Raw genomic sequence first — 21,653 nt, 5'->3', positions numbered from 1 at the left:
GTCAAGCTCTGGCGCAATTACAACAAATGTGAGCCCTGCAGCTGTTTCTCTCCTCTTGCCTGTTAGTTTCTGTCTTACATGTCCGGCTGCACTATTTTCTAATTTGCTCTAAAACAAATACATTTCCATTGATGATACTGGATACACCTCTTGTTCTTTATTCCCCGTCTGCACTCATCTTAAATGAGAGTTCTGATGAGTGTAGCCAGAGTGTTGGTGAAGGAACGGAGAGAAGGTCGCTTTAGACTTGATGCACTCAGAACCAGGACACGGATTTCATCCGGAAAGCCACAACAAAGATGGCGGACCAACCTTTCCGTCAAAGACTTGAGCTCAGGTCACATCCAATCGGCTTGCGTTCTTCTCGAAAACATGTCGCCCATGAAGCTGTGTGTTCCAGGTGAGTCTGAGATTACAAACGTTTAAACTGAGTTGATAACGGCATTCTTTAAACATTTGAGACCATTAGACAAATATGTTAGGCAATATGTTTTTGAAGGTTATATTGCTATTTATAGCACGGGAAAATGTGTGCTGTACCACCACCATGCTCGTTTACGTTCTAGCCTAGCTAGGTAGCTAACTAGCTCACAGTCTATTTGACTGTTTTCTAGCTAACTAGTGAACTAACGTGACCTAATCTAGTGTATTTATTCCACAGTATCTGAAATACAAACGCAATGCATAGTAATTTGGTACAACGCATGACATCGTTTGCTAAATTACGAGCTTGTGAGGTCTAGCTAGCGATGTTGACTTTTAGGTACTTTTCAAGCCCATCACATTTTTTAAGTGCCCTGCCCACCGCCTCCGGGAGGAGCGAACGGGGAGCCCACTAATTCCAAGCGTTCCGTCTCTTGTTGTGATCGACTCTAAGTGAAAATGGCGAATTAACCCCGAGGACTTAGACTAAATGTCAACGAAATGTAAACTATAAGGGCAGGGATTTTATTTTGATCGTCGTTTGATATACACATCTGTTTGACAGGAACTGGGACGAGACACTCTTGAGTGATTTAGCGATTCTGATTGTTTTTGTCAGACTGATTATATTCTACTATTGGAAATGTGACAGATCAGCTGGACTCTGTTTACACTAACCATGTCTCTCTCTACCTGTCTCTCTCTCCATCTCTCTCTCCCTGTCTCTCTCTCCCTCTATGTGTGTGTCTCTCTCTTGCGTGTGCCTCTCTCTCTATGCATATGTGTGTGTCTCTCTTTCTGTGTCTCTCTTTCTGTCTCTCTCTTTCTGTGTCTCTCACTCTCTTTCTGTGTCTCTCTCTCTCTTTCTGTGTGTCTCTCTCACTTTCTGTGTGTCTCTCTTTCTGTGTGTCTCTCTCTCTCTGTGTGTGTGTGTGTGTCTCTCTCTCTCTCTGCGTGTCTCTCTTTCTGTGTGTCTCTCTCTCTGTGTGTGTGTCTCTCTCTCTCTGCGTGCGCGTGTCTCTCTCTTTATGCGTGTGTCTCTCTATGCGTGTGTCTTTCTCTCTATGCATATGTGTGTGTGTCTCTCTCTCTTTCTGTGTGTCTCTCTTTCTGTGTGTCTCTCTCTCTGTGTGTGTGTCTCTCTCTCTCTCTGAGTGCGTCTCTCTCTATACGTGTCTCTCTCTCTCTATGCGTGTGTCTCTCTATGCCTGTGTGTGTGTCAGTGTGTGTCAATCTCCCTGTGTGTTTACTTGTAATGACACTGGTTGTCTTTCCTACCTTAGTTGAAAGCACCTACTGTAAGTCTCTCTGGATATCTGCAAAAAGTACAAATGTTTCTCTCTCTGCATGTGTGTGTGCAGGTGATAGGCTATGCAGCACAGATGATTGTATGCCCGGTACTGGGGTGTACCTACGACACGGCTACATCTACTCCTCGCTAGCAGGCTACGTACTCAGGAAGAACGAAGGAGAGGAGGTGAGACGGGACGGGAGTACTAGGGTGTATTCATTAGTCGCAGAAATATCAACTTTAACCATTTGCAACAAAAACAAGTTTCTATTGGACAAATTCAGGTAGTTCAGTTCTGTTTGTTTCCTAGAGTAAACACTAAACAGCCAAACATTTTGCTACAGTCTGCCACTAATGAACACACCCCTGCTGCACTGGTCTTTTAAGCACTAACATCCCTTGTCTTTTCTGACTAGCATGGATTATAGATGCAAGGATTTGAGGGTTTTACTTCCTGTGACTGTGATATGTGGCTGTCTTACATTTTTTTACATTTGTTTTTACATTGTACTCATTTAGCAGACACTCTTATCCAGAGAGACTTACAGTAGTGAGTGCATACATTTTCATACTGGTCCCTCGTGGGGATCAAACCTACAACCCTGGTGTTGCAAGCACCATGCTCTACCACCTGAGCTGCACGGGAACACCTACCTTAGTTGAAGAAAAACAACTGGAAATTGCACTGGAGAAGAGTGTCTGCTTTGGAATGACCCAAATGACCTTTAAACAATGCCACTTTATATGTTTACATACCCTACATTACTCATCTCATATGTATATACTGTACTCTATACCATCTACTGCATCTTGCCTATGCCGTTCAGCCATCGCTCATCCATATATTTATATGTACATATTCTTATTCATTCCTTTACACTTGTGTGTATAAGGTAGTTGTTGTGGAATTGTTAGATTACTTGTTAGATATTACTGCATGGTCGGAACTAGAAGCACAAGCATTTCGCTACACTTGCATTAACACCTGCTAACCATGTGTATGTGACCAATAACATTTGATTTGATGTAAATGTGATTTATGAGGTGTGACGGGGAGGGACGATGAGAGGAGGTGAAAGGAGGGGATAAGAGGGGAGTGGCTGGTTTATTGGCATGGGGGAAAGCAGTTGGGGCTGGGTTTGGGTGTGGGACTCATGTCAATGGTTATTTGTGTAACATTCCTGGAAGTAGAGAAACCACTCCAGGTTTGTTCACTTGGAACCCCTGAGGAATTATGCGGTGTTGTGGGAACGAAATGTAACATGTTCACACCTTAATCCTTCCTTGTCTTTACATTGACACTTCAGTCGTGTGTGTGTGTGTGTGTGTGTGTGTGCGCAGCTACCAGTCATCTCGGTGGTGAGAGAAACCGAGGCTCAGCTACTACCAGATGTAGGAGCCATAGTCACCTGTAAGGTGAGGTTTGGAGAGCTCTTGACGTGCGTGTCAACTTTTTCTACACCCTGGTAGTTATTGTAGACCTACGTAGTGCTAAAAAGCTGTGCATATCACCTGGATTAAACCGGACAGAATAATTTTGAGGCTTGATAGATGAGGTGCTCTTGTCACTGATCCAAGCTCTCAACAATAGGTGTGTGTGTTTAACCTCACTGATAACAGCCCTGATCGGTCTCCCTTCCTGTCCAGGTGACCAGTATCAACCCCAGGTTTGCCAAGGTCCACATCCTCTACGTTGGTTCCACACCACTGAAGGACCGTTTTAGAGGAACCATCAGGTAACAGGGATTGTCTTATTACTGTTATTCTCATGGACTGTCCCAAATGCCACTCTAGTCCCGATTCAGTTTTACTTTTCTCTGGGGTCCAAATGGCAACCTATGGGCTCTGGTCACAAGTAGTACACTACATAGGATGCCATTTGGGACTATATAGGGAACATGATGCCATTTTGGGACTATATAGGGAACAGGATGCCATTTTGGGACTATATAGGGAACAGGATGCCATTTTGGGACTATATAGGGAACAGGATGCCATTTGGGACTATATAGGGAACAGGATGCAATTTGGGACTATAGGGAACAGGATGCCATTTGGGACTATATAGGGAACAGGATGCAATTTGGGACTATATAGGGAACAGGATGCCATTTGGGACTATATAGGGAACAGGGTGCCATTTGGGACTATATAGGGTGCCATTTGGGACTATATAGGGAACAGGGTGCCATTTGGCACTATATAGGGAATAGGGTGCCATTTGGGACTATATAGGGTGCCATTTGGGACTATATAGGGAATAGGGTGCCATAACCGTCAAAACTGTTGAAAACGAATCTACTGTTTACTTTACTAATATACACAGGAAAGAAGATGTACGAGCAACAGAAAAAGACAGGGTATGTTTTTGAATCAATCTATTGTGAAAATATCATGTTTGGTATCATATAGACCCATCTGTTGCTGTTTGTCATGGCGTCATACCATCTGTTGCTGTTTGTCATGACGTCATACCATCTGTTGCTGTTTGTCATGACGTCATACCATCTTAGCTCATTCTTGAATTGTAATAGACTGGGAACCACTATAACCTTTGACCTCTGTTGCAGGTGGAGACGTATAAAAGCTTCCGTCCTGGAGACATCGTCCTGGCTAAAGTTGTATCCTTCCATTTGACAGTCTTCCCGGTTCATTAACTAGGTAGTAACACAGGGACAGTCAACCAGTGACTGATATTGGGCTGGTTCTGTTCCCTTAGTGTAGCTTTCACCATATTCACAATTTGACATTTTTAAGCAATGTTAGAGATCAGCCAAACAGAACGCACAAAACCACTGATCTACGAATCACCTTGCATCCCAAATAACTACTCATTATGTGATCGAGATGACTGATTCTGTGCCTTTCCAAGTGTTGTTCTTTAACCGCCTGACCCCCAGATCTCCCTGGGAGACGTCCAGTCCAACTACCTGTTGACCACAGCAGAGAACGAGCTGGGGGTGGTGGTAGCCCACAGTGAAGCAGGTGAGACTGGTCACATGACAACAACATTGCTGTTCTTAGCCCAGGGCTGTTCTTAGCCCTAGGTTACTCTCCTTAACTCCTATGGGCTAGGTGGGACGTTTGCGTCCCACCCTAGTCAACAGCCAGTGGAATCGCGTGGCGCGAAATACAAATACCTAAAAAAATGCTATAACTTCAATTTCTCAAACATATGACTATTTTACACCATTTTAAAAACAAGACTTTCGTTAATCTAACCACGTTGTCCGATTTCAAAAAGGCTTTACAGCGAAAGCAAAACATTAGATTATGTCAGGAGAGTACCCTGCCAAAAATAATCACACAGCCATTTTCAAGCTAGCATATATGTCACAAAAACCAAAACCACAGCTAAATACAGCTGATGATCTTCATCAGATGACACTCCTAGGACATTATGTTATACAATACATGCATGTTTTGTTCAATCAAGTTCATATTTATATAAAAAAAACAGCTTTTTACATTAGCATGTGATGTTCAGAACTAGCATACCCACCGAAAGCTTCTGGTGAATTTACAAAATTACTCACGATTAACGTTGACAAAATACATAATTATTTTAAGAATTATAGATACAGAACTCCTTTATGCAAACGCTATGTCAGATTTTAAAATAGCTTTTCGGCGAAAGCACATTTTGCAATATTCTGAGTACATAGCTCGCCCATCACAGGCTAGCTAATTTGACACCCACCAAGTTTGGGGCTCACTAAACTCAGAATTACTATTACAGAAATTGGATTACCTTTGCTGTTCTTCGTCAGAATGCACTCCCAGGACTTCTACTTCAACAACAAATGTTGTTTTGGTTCCAAATAATCCATAGTTATATCCAAATACCTCCGTTTTGTTCGTGTGTTCAGGTCACTATCCGAAGGATAACGCACGAGCGCATTTCGTGACAAAAAATTTCAACATATTCCATTACCGTACTTAGAAGCATGTCAAACGCTGTTTAAAATCCATTTTTATGCTATTTTTCTCGTAAAATAGCGATAATATTCCAACCGGGCAATGTTGTATTCATTCAAAGGCTGAAAGAAAAAAAAATGGAGAAGTCTCGTGAACGCGTATCTCAGTCTCACTGACCACTCGCAAACAGAGCTGCTGTACTTTGCCCAGAGACGGCAGACACCCCATTCCACTTTCTGGCGGCTTTAGAGAGCCAATGGAAGCCTTAAAGTGTCACGTTACAGCACAGATGCTGTATTTTCGATAGAGATGCAACAGAAGGAGAACAAATTGTCAGACAGGGCACTTCCTGTATGGAATCTTCTCAGGTTTTGGCCTGCCATATGAGTTCTGTTATACTCACAGACACCATTCAAACAGTTTTAGAAACTTTTGAGTGTTTTCTATCCAAATCTACTAATTATATGCATATTCTCGTTTCTGGGCAAGAGTAGTAACCAGTTTAAATACGTTTTTTATCCGGCCGTGAAAATACTGCCCCCTAGCCCCAACAGGTTATTAACCTGTCTGGGAACCCCACCCTAGTCAACAGCCAGTGGAATCGCGTCGCGCGAAATACAAAACCTCATAAATGCTATAACTTCAATTTCTCAAACATATGACTATTTTACACCATTTTATAGATACACCTCTCCTGAATCGAACCACGTTGTCCGATTTCAAAAAGGCTTTACAGCAAAAGCAAAACATTAGATTATGTCAGAGTACCCAGCCAAAAAAAATCACACTGCCATTTTCAAAGCAACTAGCATGCATCACAAATACCCAAAACACAGCTAAATGCAGCACTAACCTTTGACAATCTTCATCAGATGACACTCCTAGGACATCATGTTACACAATACATGCATTTTTGTTCGATAAAGTTCATATGTATATATAAAAACAGCATTTTACATCGGCGCGTGATGTTCAGAAAATATTTTCCCTCAAATGCTTCCTGTGAATCAGCGCTACAATTTACAAAACTACTATTCGAAAACATTGTTAAAATTTTATATTGTCATTCAAAGAATTATAGATTAACATCTCGTGAATGCAACCGCATTGCCAGATTTAAAATAACTTTACTGGGAAATCACACTTTGCAATAAACAAGGTGCTATGCTCAGAAAAATAGGCTAGGCGATACAGATTAGTGAAAATACTGCCCCCTAGCCCCAACAGGTTAACACAACCCTTGGTTAACTGAAACCAACTGACACTTTTGTCAAGTATTATATTTCTGTTTCCCTCCTCTCAGGAGCCCAGGTGGTGTCTATCAGTAGTATATTTCTGTTTCCCTCCTCTCAGGAGCCCAGGTGGTGTCTATCAGTAGTATATTTCTGTTTCCCTCCTCTCAGGAGCCCAGGTGGTGTCTATCAGTAGTATATTTCTGTTCCTCCTCTCAGGAGCCCAGGTGGTGTCGATCAGTAGTATATTTCTGTTCCTCCTCTCAGGAGCCCAGGTGGTGTCGATCAGTAGTATATTTCTGTTCCTCCTCTCAGGAACCCAGGTGGTGTCTATCAGTAGTATATTTCTGTTTCCCTCCTCTCAGGAACCCAGGTGGTGTCGATCAGTAGTATATTTCTGTTTCCCTCCTCTCAGGAGCCCAGGTGGTGTCGATCAGTAGTATATTTCTGTTTCCCTCCTCTCAGGAGCCCAGGTGGTGTCGATCAGTAGTATATTTCTGTTTCCCTCCTCTCAGGAGCCCAGGTGGTGTCGATCAGTAGTATATTTCTGTTTCCCTCCTCTCAGGAGCCCAGGTGGTGTCGATCAGTAGTATATTTCTGTTTCCCTCCTCTCAGGAGCCCAGGTGGTGTCGATCAGTAGTATATTTCTGTTTCCCTCCTCTCAGGAGCCCAGGTGGTGTCTATCAGTAGTATATTTCTGTTCCTCCTCTCAGGAGCCCAGGTGGTGTCGATCAGTAGTATATTTCTGTTCCTCCTCTCAGGAGCCCAGGTGGTGTCTATCAGTAGTATATTTCTGTTCCTCCTCTCAGGAACCCAGGTGGTGTCTATCAGTAGTATATTTCTGTTTCCCTCCTCTCAGGAACCCAGGTGGTGTCGATCAGTAGTATATTTCTGTTTCCCTCCTCTCAGGAGCCCAGGTGGTGTCTATCAGTAGTATATTTCTGTTTCCCTCCTCTCAGGAGCCCAGGTGGTGTCGATCAGTAGTATATTTCTGTTTCCCTCCTCTCAGGAGCCCAGGTGGTGTCGATCAGTAGTATATTTCTGTTTCCCTCCTCTCAGGAGCCCAGGTGGTGTCGATCAGTAGTATATTTCTGTTTCCCTCCTCTCAGGAGCCCAGGTGGTGTCGATCAGTAGTATATTTCTGTTTCCCTCCTCTCAGGAGCCCAGATGGTACCTATCAGCTGGTTTGAGATGCAGTGCCCGCGGACGCACGCCAAAGAGTTCCGCAAGGTGGCCAGGGTGCAACCTGAGTACCTGCAGGCCTGAGCAGGGACCAGCGGGCGGCGTGCACCCCTCACCTCTCCAGCCCCCCCGGCAGGGACCCCTTTCCCTTCCTCAAGGAACACACAGCTTCCCTATCTCTGAGAGAGACAAACACAATCACTCACACTTGGATTGTAAACAATGCATTGTGAGTACAAAGGACCAAAATATTGTAGAGGTCATGTACAGATGCTTGGACTTGAGTCCATGAGTCATTGATTTGACACACACACACACACACACACACACACACACACACACACACACACAGAGCCTTATGTTCAGGGGGGGATACCTCGACACACACAGAGCCTTATGTTCAGGGGGATACCTCAACAGTAGATTCCTCCCTCTACAACCTACAGCAAGGCAGCATTTTTTCCCCTCCTCGTTCTACAAGGCTACAGTAGAGGTGCAGGATTTTGTTCCAACCCAGCACTAGGACACCTGATTCAACTGATCACTGGGGCCTTGATTGGCTGAATTAGTCTCGTTAGTGATTGTCTGGAACAAAAGCCTGCACCCCATGTAGCCCTTTAGAAGCAGGAATAAATAGCACTGGTCCGGGGTTACCTTCTGATCCCATACCCTTGTCCCTGAAGTGTGCTCTCATGTATCCCCCATGGATTTACTAGCATATGTCTTCCACCAGTCCTTTTCCTTTAAATCCATGAGAGGTAGTGAATGAGTGCACACACCTGGGGAGACAGTCACCAGTATAGACGGGCCCAATTCCAAATCGACCCTTAAACCCTACACGGCTTGATTTGGGATTGGGCCTCAGACGGCTTACACTTGGGATGTTGAAGTAAAGCGCTGGAATTGAAACTGTCATTTTGCGGTGGCACCGTTTTTTAAGACTCATACGACCACGTGGTCCTTTCTGCACCAAGTCAGAGAAATGGAGATGTCTTGCTGGTTTCTCTAAGAGTTGTTTCATCTGTCGTTTTAAGAGTCAAATAAAGTGAATACCAAAGTGCATCATGTATGAACTACTCAACCTGTTCCAATGTTAGTTATTTACCAGGTTCATTTTAAAGATTCTTTAATGAAATCCTTTATATAATGGAGCCCCAACTGACCATCATTCATATATGTCCATTTGTTGACTGTGTGTAAACAATTCTATGCTGTTTAAATGTCTAATTGACAGCTTATCAACTGCCAGTGTTTATCATGTTATGTTCAGTTAAGGCATTAGTTGACTGTAATAGACTATTACCTATATAGTGCACTACAGGGCCCATAGGCTGCTGGTCAAAAGTAGTGTACTATGTAGGGTGCCATTCAGGATGCCAACAACCTCATATCATACAGCCAGGAAGCATCACATCATACTGGACCAGTCAGAAGGCAGAAACGCACACGGCTCTGCTCTCATTGATACCACAGGTGGATAGGTGCAGCCTTATGTCACACAGTACTCATATACACTGAACAAAAATATAAATGTGTTGGTCCCATGTTTCATGAGCTTAAATAAAAGATCCCAGAAATGTGCCATACACACACAAATGTTATTTCTCTCATTGTGTACACATTCGTTTACATCCATGTTAGTGAGCATTTCTCCTTTGCCTAGATAATCCATCCACCTGACAGGTGTGTCATATCAAGAAGCGGATTAAACTGCATGATCATTACACAGGTGCACCTTGTGCTGGGGACAAAAAGCCACTCTAAAATGTGCAGTTTTGTCACAGATATCTCAAGTTTTGAGGGTGTGTGCAATTGGCATGCTGACTACAGGAATGTCCACCAGAGCTGTTGCCAAAGATTTGAATGTACATTTTTCTACCATAAGCTGCCTCCAATGTCATTTTTGAGAATTTGGCAGTACATCCAACCAACCTCACAACCACAGACCTCGTGTAACCAAGCCAGCCCAGGACCTCGACGTTCAGTCTTCACCTGCGGGATCGTCTGAGACCCTCCACCCAGACAGCAGATAAAACTGAGTATTTCTGTCTGTAATAAAGCCTTTTTGTGGGGAAATGCCCATCCATGGCTGCACCCCTGCCCAGTCATGTGAAATCTATAGCTTAGGGCCTAATGAATTTATTTGATTTCTTTATAACTGTAACTCATTGAAATTGTTGCATTTATATTTTTGTTACCAGTCCAAAGTTTGGACACCTCATTTCAGGATTTTTCTTTACTATTTTCTACATTGTAGAATAATAGTGAAGACATCAAAACTATGAAATAACACATATGGAATAATGTAGTAACCAAAAAAAGTGTTCAACAAATCAAAATACATTTGCCAAGAGTGTGCAAAGCTGTCATCAAGGCAAAGGGTGGCTACTTTGAAGAATCTCAAATATAAAATATATTTTGATTTGTTTAACACTTTTTTGGTTACTACCTCTGATGTGTTATTTGATAGTTTTGATGCCTTCACTATTATTCTACAATGTAGAAAATAGTAAAAAATAAAAACCCTGTAATGAGTAGCTGTGTCCAAACTTTTGACTGGTACTGTATATACATTCATACACACCACATTCACAGACAGACAGACACTCCCAAGACCCTGTAAGAGAAAAGGTACACACACTCATCCAAATCTGTTTTGGATGCTAGACACACTCAAGGGTCCGTCCAGACTCAGTCATTGAAGCGCACCGATCGGGTTGTGTTGATGTCAATCGAGAACTTCTTATTGGACGGCGCTGAGAACCCAAGTCCCGCCCCCTTTCCCGTGAAGTCCATGCGGCGCGACTGAGCACGCTCAAACTCCCCCAGTAGGCCTTGCTGCAAGCTCTGCTGTCCGTCTTTAGTCAGCGCCATGTTGGCCCGCCCTCCCGTCGCACCGCTCGCTGCCATTGGCTGCCCGCCCTTCTTGAAGCCGCCCATCAACCGCAGGAACTTATTGTGTTGGTCGGAACTGTCAAACTGGGCAGTGCCCCACTGGCCCAAACCCTGGATGGGAAGAACAACGTCATATTTATATTCCACATAATGATTTGTAACAGAGTTGGTATGTGACCCCAAATTTCGGATACACCTTGGTGTCCTGACATAAGAGTACTGACCGATGGTACCGGTGCTGCTTTGAGTTGGACTGGATTGGACTTCTGGTCGATCTCATTCTGCAGGGCCAGGCGTCTCCCCTATGGAATATAATAGGACCATCGTTTTATATGAAGGCCATGTTATATAGTACACAACATATACTCTATAGGCCATGTTATAAAGTACACAACATATACTCTATAGGCCATGTTATAAAGTACACAACATATACTCTGTTATATAGTACACCACATATACTCTATAGGCCATGTTATATAGTACACAACATATACTCTCTTATATAGTACACAACATATACTCTATAGGCCATGTTATATAGTACACAACATATACTCTGTTATATAGTACACACATATACTCTATAGTCCATGTTATATAGTACACAACATATACTCTATAGTCCATGTTATAGTCTATAACATGTGGTTGGTGATTCTATTTACTGTACTCCTAGTCTAAAAAAGAAAAATACTCAAATCCACGTGTGCTTCAATGGCTGCCCAATTGATTTTTTGACCAGTTATTGGCAAAAGATCTGATTATTGGCAAAACAGCAGAATCACTTTGCAGGCTTTGCAATCACTTGGGAGTATCCCTGACACAGACAGGGTATTACTTAATCAGTATAGAGCATTTATATTGGTTGGAGTGTGTCCAACATGTTTGACTGCAGCATTGTGTTAATCAATGACAACAGCATTCACTAATAAGCATTTGTATAATATAATGCATTCATATTTTATTCATAAATAGTTACAAAAAAACTCACTGCCACAGTCATACTCTGGACCTAGTTTTGTCCCATGGAATAAATGTTGTGGATCTTAATGTTTTTCCTCATAATCCTGGACTATCGGACCACCATTTTATAACGTTTGCAATCGCAACAAATAATCTGCTCAGACCCCAACCAAGGAGCATCAAAAGTCGTGCTATAAATTCTCAGACAACCCAAAGATTCCTTGATGCCCTTCCAGACTCCCTCTGCCTACCCAAGGACATGAGAGGACAAAAATCAGTTAACCACCTAACTGAGGAACTCAATTCAACCTTGCGCAATACCCTAGATGCAGTTGCACCCCTGAAAACTAAAAACATTTGTCATAAGAAACTAGCTCCCTGGTATACAGAAAATACACGGGCTCTGAAGCAAGCTTCCAGAAAATTGGAACGGAAATGGTGCCACACTAAACTGGAAGTCTTCCGACTAGCTTGGAAAGACAGTACCGTGCAGTATCAAAGAGCCCTCACTGCTGCTCGATCATCCTATTTTTCCAACTTAATTGAGGAAAATAAGAACAATCCGAAATTTATTTTTGATACTGTCGCCAAGCTAACTAAAAAGCAGCATTCCCCAAGAGAGGATGGCTTTCACTTCAGCAGTAATACATTCATGAACTTCTTTGAGGAAAAGATCATGATCATTAGAAAGCAAATTACGGACTCCTCTTTAAATCTGCACATTCCTCCAAAGCTCCATTGTCCTGAGTCTGCACAACCCTGCCAGGACCTAGGATCAAGGGAGACACTAAAGTGTTTTAGTACTGTATCTCTTGACACAATGAAGAAAATAATCATGGCCTCTAAACCTTCAAGCTGCATACTGGACCCTATTCCAACTAAACTACTGAAAGAGCTGCTTCCTGTGCTTGGCCCTCCTATGTTGAACATAATAAACGGCTCTCTATCCACCAGATGGGTACCATACTCACTAAAAGTGGCAGTAATAAAGCCTCTATTGAGAAAGCCAAACCTTGACCCAGAAAATATACTGCTCAAAAAAATAAAGGGAACACTTAAACAACACATCCTAGATCTGAATGAAAGAAATAATCTTATTAAATACTTTTTTCTTTACATAGTTGAATGTGCTGACAACAAAATCACACAAAAATAATCAATGGAAATCCAATTTATCAACCCATGGAGGTCTGGATTTGGAGTCACACTCAAAATTAAAGTGGAAAACCACACTACAGGCTGATCCAACTTTGATGTAATGTCCTTAAAACAAGTCAAAATGAGGCTCAGTAGTGTGTGTGGCCTCCACGTGCCTGTATGACCTCCCTATAACGCCTGGGCATGCTCCTGATGAGGTGGCGGATGGTCTCCTGAGGGATCTCCTCCCAGACCTGGACTAAAGCATCTGCCAACTCCTGGACAGTCTGCGGTGCAACGTGGCGTTGGTGGATGGAGCGAGACATGATGTCCCAGATGTGCTCAATTGGATTTAGGTCTGGGGAACGGGCGGGCCAGTCCATAGCACCAATGCCTTCCTCTTGCAGGAACTGCTGACACACTCCAGCCACATGAGGTCTAGCAATGTCTTGCATTAGGAGGAACCCAGGGCCAACCGCACCAGCATATGGTCTCACAAGGGGTCTGAGGATCTCATCTCGGTACCTAATGGCAGTCAGGCTACCTCTGGGGAGCACATGGAGGGCTGTGCGGCCCCCCAAAGAAATGCCACCCCACACCATGACTAACCCACCGCCAAACCGGTCATGCTGGAGGATGTTGCAGGCAGCAGAACGTTCTCAACGGCGTCTCCAGACTCTGTCACGTCTGTCACGTGCTCAGTGTGAACCTGCTTTCATCTGTGAAGAGCACAGGGCGCCAGTGGCGAATTTGCCAATCTTGGTGTTCTCTGGCAAATGCCAAACGTCCTGCACGGTGTTGGGCTGTAAGCACAACCCCCACCTGTGGACGTCGGGCCCTCATACCACCCTCATGGAGTCTGTTTCTGACCGTTTGAGCAGACACATGCACATTTGTGGCCTGCTGGAGGTCATTTTGCAGGGCTCTGGCAGTGCTTCTCTTGCTCCTCCTTGCACAAAGGCGGAGGTTGCGGTCCTGCTGCTGGGTTGTTGCCCTCCTACGGCCTCCTCCACGTCTCCTGATGTACTGGCCTGTCTCCTGGTAGCGCCTCCATGCTCTGGACACTACGCTGACAGACACAGCAAACCTTCTTGCCACAGCTCGCATTGATGTGCCATCCTGGATGAGCTGCACTACCTGAGCCACTTGTGTGGGTTGTAGACTCCGTCTCATGCTACCACTAGAGTGAAAGCACCGCCAGCATTCAAAAGTGACCAAAACATCAGCCAGGAAGCATAGGAACTGAGAAGTGGTCTGTGGTCCCCACCTGCAGAACCACTCCTTTATTGGGGGTGACTTGCTAATTGCCTATAATTTCCACCTGTTGTCTATTCCATTTGCACAACAGCATGTGAAATGTATTGTCAATCAGTGTTGCTTCCTAAGTGGACAGTTTGATTTCACAGAAGTGTGATTGACTTGGAGTTACATTGTGTTGTTTAAGTGTTCCCTTTATTTTTTTGAGCAGTGTATAAAAAACTATCAGCCTATATCGAATCTTCCATTCCACTCAAAAAAAATTGAAAAAGCTGTTGCGCAGCAACTCACTGCCTTCCTGAAGACAAACAATGTATACGAAACGCTTCAGTCTGGTTTTAGACCCCATCATAGCACTGAGACTGCACTTGTGAAGGTGGTAAATGACCTTTTAATGGCATCAGACCGAGGCTCTGCATCCGTCCTCGTGCTCCTAGATCTTAGTGCTGCTTTTGATACCATCAATCACCACATTCTTTTGGAGAGATTGGAAACCCAAATTGGTCTACACGGACAAGTTCTGGCCTGGTTTAGATCTTATCTGTCGGAAAGATATCAGTTTGTCTCTGTGAATGGTTTGTCCTCTGACAAATCAACTGTAAATTTCGGTGTGCCTCAAGGTTCCATTTTAGGACCACTATTGTTTTCACTATATATTTTACCTCTTGGGGATGTCATTCGAAAACATAATGTTAAATTTCACTGCTATGCGGATGACACACAGCTGTACATTTCAATGAAACATGGTGAAGCCCCAAAATTGCCCTCCCTAAAAGCCTGTGTTTCAGACATAAGGAAGTGGATGGCTGCAAACTTTCTACTTTTAAAATCGGACAAAACAGAGATGCTTGTTCTAGGTCCCAAGAAACAAAGAGATATTCTGTTGAATCTGACAATTAATCTTGATGGTTGTACATTCGTCTCAAAAAAAACTGTGAAGGACCTCGGCGTTACTCTGGACCCTGATCTCTCTTTTGAAGAACATATCAAGACTGTTTCAAGGACAGCTTTTTTCCATCTACGTAACATTGCAAAAATCATAAACTTTCTGTCCAAATATGATGCAGAAAAATTAATCCATGCTTTTGTTACTTCTAGGTTGGACTACTGCAATGCTCTACTTTCCGGCTACCCGGATAAAGCACTAAATAAACTTCAGTTAGTGCTAAACACGGCTGCTAGAATCTTGACTAGAACCCAAAAAATGTGATCATATTACTCCAGTGCTAGCCTCCCTACACTGGCTTCCTGTTAAGGCAAGGGCTGATTTCAAGGTTTTACTGCTAACCTACAAAGCATTACATGGGCTTGCTCCTACCTATCTTTCCGATTTGGTCCTGCCGTACATACCTACACGTACGCTACGGTCACAAGACGCAGGCCTCCTAATTGTCCCTAGAATTTCTAAGCAAACGGCTGGAGGTAGGGCTTTCTCCTATAGAGCTCCATTTTTATGGAATGGTCTGCCTACCCATGTGAGAGACGCAGACTCAGTCTCAACCTTTAAGTCTTTACTGAAGACTTATCTCTTCAGTAGGTCCTATGATTAAGTGTAGTCTGGCCCAGGAGTGTGAAGGTGAACGGAAAGGCTGGAGCAACGAACCGCCCTTGCTGTCTCTGCCTTGCCGGTTCCCCTCTTTCCACTGGGATTCTCTGCCTCTACCCCTATTACAGGGGCTGAGTCACTGGCTTACTGGTGTTCTTCCATGCCGTCCCTAGGAGGGGTGCGTCACTTGAGTGGGTTGAGTCACTGACGTGGTCTTCCTGTCTGGGTTGGCGCCCCCCCTGGGTTGTGCCGTGGCGGAGATCTTTGTGGGCTATACTCGGCCTTGTCTCAGGATGGTAAGTTGGTGTTTGAAGATATCCCTCTAATGGTGTGGGGGCTGTGCAAAGTGGGTGGGGTTATATCCTGCCTGTTTGGCCCTGTCCGGGGGTATCATCGGATGGGGCCACAGTGTCTCCTGACCCCTCCTGTCTCAGCCTCCAGTATTTATGCTGCAGCTAGGGTCAGTCTGTTATATCTGGAGTATTTCTCCTGTCTTATCCGGTGTCCTGTGTGAATTTAAGTATGCTCTCTCTAATTCTCTCTCTCGGAGGACCTGAGCCCTAGGACCATGCCTCAGGACTACCTGGCATGATGACTCCTTGCTGACCCCAGTCCACCTGGCCATGCTGCTGCTCCAGTTTCAACTGTTGTGCCTGCAGCTATGGAACCCTGACCTGTTCACCGGACGTGCTACCTGTCCCAGACCTGCTGTTTTCAACTCTCTAGAGATAGCAGGAGCGGTAGAGATACTCTCAATAATCGGCTATGAAAAGCCAACTGACATTTACTCTTGAGGTGCTGACTTGTTGCACCCTCGACAACTACTGTGATTATTATTATTTGACCATTCTGGTCATTTATGAACATTTGAACATCTTGGCCATGTTCTGTTATAATCTCCACCCGGCACAGCCAGAAGAGGACTGGCCACCCCTCATAGCCTGGTTCCTCTCTAGGTTTCTTCCTAGGTTTTGGCCTATCTAGGGAGTTTTTCATAGCCACCGTGCTTCTACACCTGCATTACTTGCTGTTTGGGGTTTTAGGCTGGGTTTCTGTACAGCACTTTGAGATATCAGCTGACGTAAGAAGGGCTATATAAATAAATTTGATTTGAAAATCAATATACAATGTTTAATTCAGACCAGGAAGAAATTACATTTCTCTTTCTCACAGTGACAGAGAGATGGAACGGAGACTTGGATTGGTGGACTGGCAAGTGGGATTCACAGGATCCAAATAGATCTAATTGGTCGTTAGCGATCTACCTGATCAATATTGATCTCGAAGGCGTTTCCCCTGGTCTCTGACAGGAAAACCACGTCCGTCTGGTCCCTCTGGGGGTTGGAGCAAAACAACATCAGACAACTACAGACCTTCATACTGATACTGTCAGCATTTTAATACCTTTAAGTAGAAACCATTAAGTAAGAAAGTCAACACTGTTTTACCCATTCAATTGTTGGGAGCATATATTAATTTAACAGTTAACTATTCTGTTAGTCGGCACCTCCAGCATTTTGGGTGTGTGTCAGCACATGCTTTTTACAATACTTTCAACAAGGACCCCCCTTTCAAATGGCTCTAGAATCAGGGCCACCTTCCATAGGCAAACATTGTGGACCGTTTCCGACAGAAATGTCAGGAATAGAGCCGACATGATTCCTCATTCTACATGTCAGAGAGACACATCATGTATGTCTATCTGAACATTCCACAATGTTGTACCTCGCTGAAGGAGACCCATGATTTGATAACCTCTTCACCTCTGACCCTTAACCCCTCTAACTCACCTCCTGGTCTTCAGGGGTGCAGCTCTCCACCTTTATCTTCTTTTTCCTTCCCTCGCTCTCTCCGTCCTCCGCCTGTTCCAATACTCCTTTCGTATCCACCCTTTTCATATGTTTGGGCTTCCGCTTGTCCACCACCATCGCATCCTCCTCCTCTGTTAGTGCAGAGGCCTTTCTCTTCTCCTTCTTGCCCTCCTTTCCTTCCGTCTCCATGTCTGCAGCGCTGCTGGAGAACTTGGGTTTCTTCTTTTTGGTGTTATTCTGTTCCTCCTCCTGTACTGCTACTGTGGCCTCAGCTCCTTTCTTCTTCTTCTTTACTACCGTTTCTTCCTCTGCCTCTCCGCTCTCAGCGACTGCTCTCTTCTTCCCCTCTTCCTCCTGACTCTCCTCAGTTGGTTCAGCAGCTTTAGGGATCTTTTTCACTTTCTTTTTCTCGCCTTTCCTTATTTCTATCACCTCTCCTTCCTCTACCTTGACAACGCTGATCTCTGTCTCTTCTGCCTGAGAGAGCTTCTTTTTTTCCTGCTTCGGCCCATTTCCCACTACACCTTTCTGGTCGTTTAGTTCACTCTGTTCTGTCTCTACCTCCGTGTTGACGGTGTTAACACCTTTCTGTTTTTTCTTCTTCTGGTCGCAGCCTCCGTCATCTCCATTAGTCATGGCTTCCTCAGCGTTGGTCCCAGACGACAGCTTCCTCTTCCTCCCTTTCTGTTTCTCCTGCTCTCCTTCCGTATTCCCCCCTTCCCCATTGGATGACACCTGCTCTTCTTCTACCAGAGTCTCTCCTTCCGTATTCCCCCCTTCCCCATTGGATGACACCTGCTCTTCTTCTACCAGAGTCTCTCCTTCCGTATTCCCCCCTTCCCCATTGGATGACACCTGCTCTTCTTCTACCAGAGTCTCTCCTTCCGTATTCCCCCCTTCCCCATTGGATGACACCTGCTCTTCTTCTACCAGAGTCTCTCCTTCCGTATTCCCCCCTTCCCCATTGGATGACACCTGCTCTTCTTCTACCAGAGTCTCTCCTTCCGTATTCCCCCCTTCCCCATTGGATGACACCTGCTCTTCTTCTACCAGAGTCTCTCCTTTCGTCTTCTTCACTCCTTCGTTATTGCCCTGGTTTATGGAAGTGTTTTCGGAGATCTCTTCCTCAGCGCGGGTGTCCTTCCGACTCTTCTGGTTCGTCTTCTTCATGGTAACCATCCTGTTGCCTGTGTCGGCTCGGACCATCTGAGAAAAATAAACATCCCACAATATGTATCTGTTTGAAAGAAGCAGTCACTTCAAAGGACATAGTAGAGAATGATTTTAGGTTTAAAATGGACACAATATTGATTTTGACAGTGTGTGTCCTGGTTCAAAGGTGGTGCACTAAATAGGGGATATGGTGGCATTTGGGATGCAGTCAGTGTCATTTTGGAGAGCAACACAGAACCAGATACTAACCAGTGATCTGACTGAAACCGTGGACTGGGACTCCTTGTCTATCTCCCTCTGTAGGGCCAGACGTTGAGCCTACAGGGGATAACGCCTGGATTAAAAACTAACAGTACACTTTTACAGTAGATGTTGGCTAAAGTACTATGTTTCATAGGTTGTCTATCCAAATTGGCAGCCAATCCCAGCACATGTGGAGGAAGGTGTTTTATAATCAGTGATTCACATACACTGACTGGTGATCAATTGATGATTTTTGTTGATGTGATTTGATCAATTGATAATGTGATTTATTTTATGGTGATCTCATCTAACGTTAGCTACCTGATCAATAAAGACCTTTGCCACGGTGTTGCATCTTCCTGTCTTCTCGGACACGAAAACCACTTCGTCATGAAAAGCCGTCTGCAGAATCAAACACAGCCAGTTCAGTTAACGCAGGTAAGTTATACAAAACAAGAACATTTACCAGTCTATTTGCCTAGGTTATAATGTACTTTACAAAACAGCTTGATCAGTGTAAGTCAAGTTATGCTAGCAAGCAGCATCGCTTGAATGTGTGCATGGGGTGTTAGGGTAAGCTAGCTTGCCATGTTAGCTGGCCAAATAACCCGTCACCGGTGATAAAACACGTTGCAACGGGGGAACACAGCAATTCGCTACTTGGAAGACTACTTGAACGTTTCATCATTCAATATTTAGAAATAACGGCATTAAAGTTGACTTACTTTGAAGACTCACGTAGAAACGTGTGTACACCAGTACTGTACTGCTCCTTGACCCGGAAATACTGTCAGATTCTCTTCTAGTAATCGTCCTCGTGTGTCTACAGCAACAAATCTCAACGGCACGCTCCTCCTGTCGCACTGTCCTATCTCCTGATTCTCTCCCTTCTTTACACCTCGTAATTTTCTTTATCTTTCTCTCTCTCATATGATGTGTGTGTGTGTGTGAGAGAGTCAAATGGTTCTCTCTCTCTCAAAAACGTGCAGAATAACAAAACATATTCAATCAAGTTGCAGAGCTCTTGGAAAGCCCATGTGCTTATTGCTCCACTACTTTTGACCCATTTGGGATGCAACCATGCAGTGTGGGCAAACACTCACTCCATAATTTGCTCACACACACATACATTTATACTGACTCTACACACTGCTGCTGTTCTGCTGTTCTGTTTATCATATATCCTGATGCCTAGTCACATTACCCCTATACATATTTACCTCTATAGATCCAGTATCCCTGTACATTATAATATGGTACTGGTACTGACCCTGTATATAGTATGTTTACCCCTATACATATCTACCTCTATAGATCCAGTATCCCTGTACATTATAATATGGTACTGACCCTGTATATAGTATGTTTACCCCTATACATATCTACCTCTATAGATCCAGTATCCCTGTACATTATAATATGGTACTGACCCTGTATATAGTATGTTTACCCCTATACATATCTACCTCTATAGATCCAGTATCCCTGTACATTATAATATGGTACTGGTACTGACCCTGTATATAGTATGTTTACCCCTATACATATCTACCTCTATAGATCCAGTATCCCTGTACATTATAATATGGTACTGGTACTGACCCTGTATATAGTATGTTTACCCCTATACATATCTACCTCTATAGATCCAGTATCCCTGTACATTATAATATGGTACTGGAACTGACCCTGTATATAGTATGTTTACCCCTATACATATCTACCTCTATAGATCCAGTATCCCTGTACATTATAATATGGTACTGGTACTGACCCTGTATATAGTATGTTTACCCCTATACATATCTACCTCTATAGATCCAGTATCCCTGTACATTATAATATGGTACTGGAACTGACCCTGTATATAGTATGTTTACCCCTATACATATCTACCTCTATAGATCCAGTATCCCTGTACATTATAATATGGTACTGGTACTGACCCTGTATATAGTATGTTTACCCCTATACATATCTACCTCTATAGATCCAGTATCCCTGTACATTATAATATGGTACTGGAACTGACCCTGTATATAGTATGTTTACCCCTATACATATCTACCTCTATAGATCCAGTATCCCTGTACATTATATGGTACTGACCCTGTATATAGTATGTTTACCCCTATACATATCTACCTCTATAGATCCAGTATCCCTGTACATTATATGGTACTGACCCTGTATATAGTATGTTTACCCCTATACATATCTACCTCTATAGATCCAGTATCCCTGTACATTATAATATGGTACTGGAACTGACCCTGTATATAGTATGTTGACCCCTATACATATCTACCTCTATAGATCCAGTATCCCTGTACATTATAATATGGTACTGGAACTGACCCTGTATATAGTATGTTTACCCCTATACATATCTACCTCTATAGATCCAGTATCCCTGTACATTATAATATGGTCCCTACCCTGTATATAGTATGTTTACCCCTATACATATCTACCTCTATAGATCCAGTATCCCTGTACATTATAATATGATACTGACCCTGTATATAGTATGTTTACCCCTATACATATCTACCTCTATAGATCCAGTATCCCTGTAC

General features: G+C 43.7%; 2 protein-coding genes across 4 annotated transcripts; one reads left to right on the top strand and one right to left on the bottom strand.

Annotated features, from left to right (window-relative positions):
* Positions 1-325: 325 nt before the first annotated feature.
* Positions 326-9,127, top strand: LOC115184981 (exosome complex component CSL4). Its single transcript, XM_029745564.1, has 8 exons — positions 326-400; positions 1,785-1,900; positions 3,056-3,130; positions 3,362-3,450; positions 4,041-4,074; positions 4,285-4,335; positions 4,615-4,699; positions 8,024-9,127. Exons 1-8 carry the CDS (start codon positions 373-375, stop codon positions 8,128-8,130), a joined length of 585 nt encoding a protein of 194 aa, XP_029601424.1. The 5' UTR covers positions 326-372; the 3' UTR covers positions 8,131-9,127.
* A 1,435-nt stretch (positions 9,128-10,562) lies between these two features.
* LOC115184987 (lysine-rich nucleolar protein 1) lies at positions 10,563-19,908 on the bottom strand. Of its 3 annotated transcripts, none has more exons than XM_029745572.1 (7): positions 19,800-19,908; positions 19,396-19,476; positions 19,081-19,149; positions 17,638-18,864; positions 17,113-17,181; positions 11,166-11,243; positions 10,563-11,052 (listed from the first exon to the last, which is right to left on the bottom strand). In XM_029745572.1, exons 4-7 carry the CDS (start codon positions 18,862-18,864, stop codon positions 10,738-10,740), a joined length of 1,689 nt encoding a protein of 562 aa, XP_029601432.1. In that variant the 5' UTR covers positions 19,081-19,149; positions 19,396-19,476; positions 19,800-19,908; the 3' UTR covers positions 10,563-10,737. The 3 variants fall into 3 exon arrangements, with proteins under 3 accessions (XP_029601432.1, XP_029601433.1, XP_029601434.1); XM_029745573.1 differs by having other exon boundaries at positions 19,411-19,476; XM_029745574.1 differs by lacking the exon at positions 19,081-19,149.
* Positions 19,909-21,653: the final 1,745 nt, after the last annotated feature.

The sequence above is a fragment of the Salmo trutta genome, unplaced genomic scaffold (assembly GCF_901001165.1).
Source record: "Salmo trutta unplaced genomic scaffold, fSalTru1.1, whole genome shotgun sequence".
NCBI classification, from domain to species: Eukaryota; Metazoa; Chordata; class Actinopteri; order Salmoniformes; family Salmonidae; genus Salmo; species Salmo trutta.
This window is presented reverse-complemented; position numbering and strand designations above follow the sequence as displayed.

Excerpts from the sequence above, each read along its gene's own strand:
- LOC115184987 (XM_029745572.1), bottom strand. The coding sequence starts at position 18,864 with ATGGTCCGAGCCGACACAGGCAACAGGATGGTTACCATGAAGAAGACG. Across the intron at positions 17,182-17,637 it reads GCACCCCTGAAGACCAGGAG|AGGGACCAGACGGACGTGGT; the intron begins GTGAGTTAGAGG and ends TCCAACCCCCAG. Across the intron at positions 11,244-17,112 it reads TCGAGATCAATATTGATCAG|GGGAGACGCCTGGCCCTGCA; the intron begins GTAGATCGCTAA and ends TATATTCCATAG.
- LOC115184981 (XM_029745564.1), top strand. The coding sequence starts at position 373 with ATGTCGCCCATGAAGCTGTGTGTTCCAG. Across the intron at positions 1,901-3,055 it reads GGAAGAACGAAGGAGAGGAG|CTACCAGTCATCTCGGTGGT; the intron begins GTGAGACGGGAC and ends GTGTGTGCGCAG. Across the intron at positions 4,075-4,284 it reads GAGCAACAGAAAAAGACAGG|GTGGAGACGTATAAAAGCTT; the intron begins GTATGTTTTTGA and ends CCTCTGTTGCAG.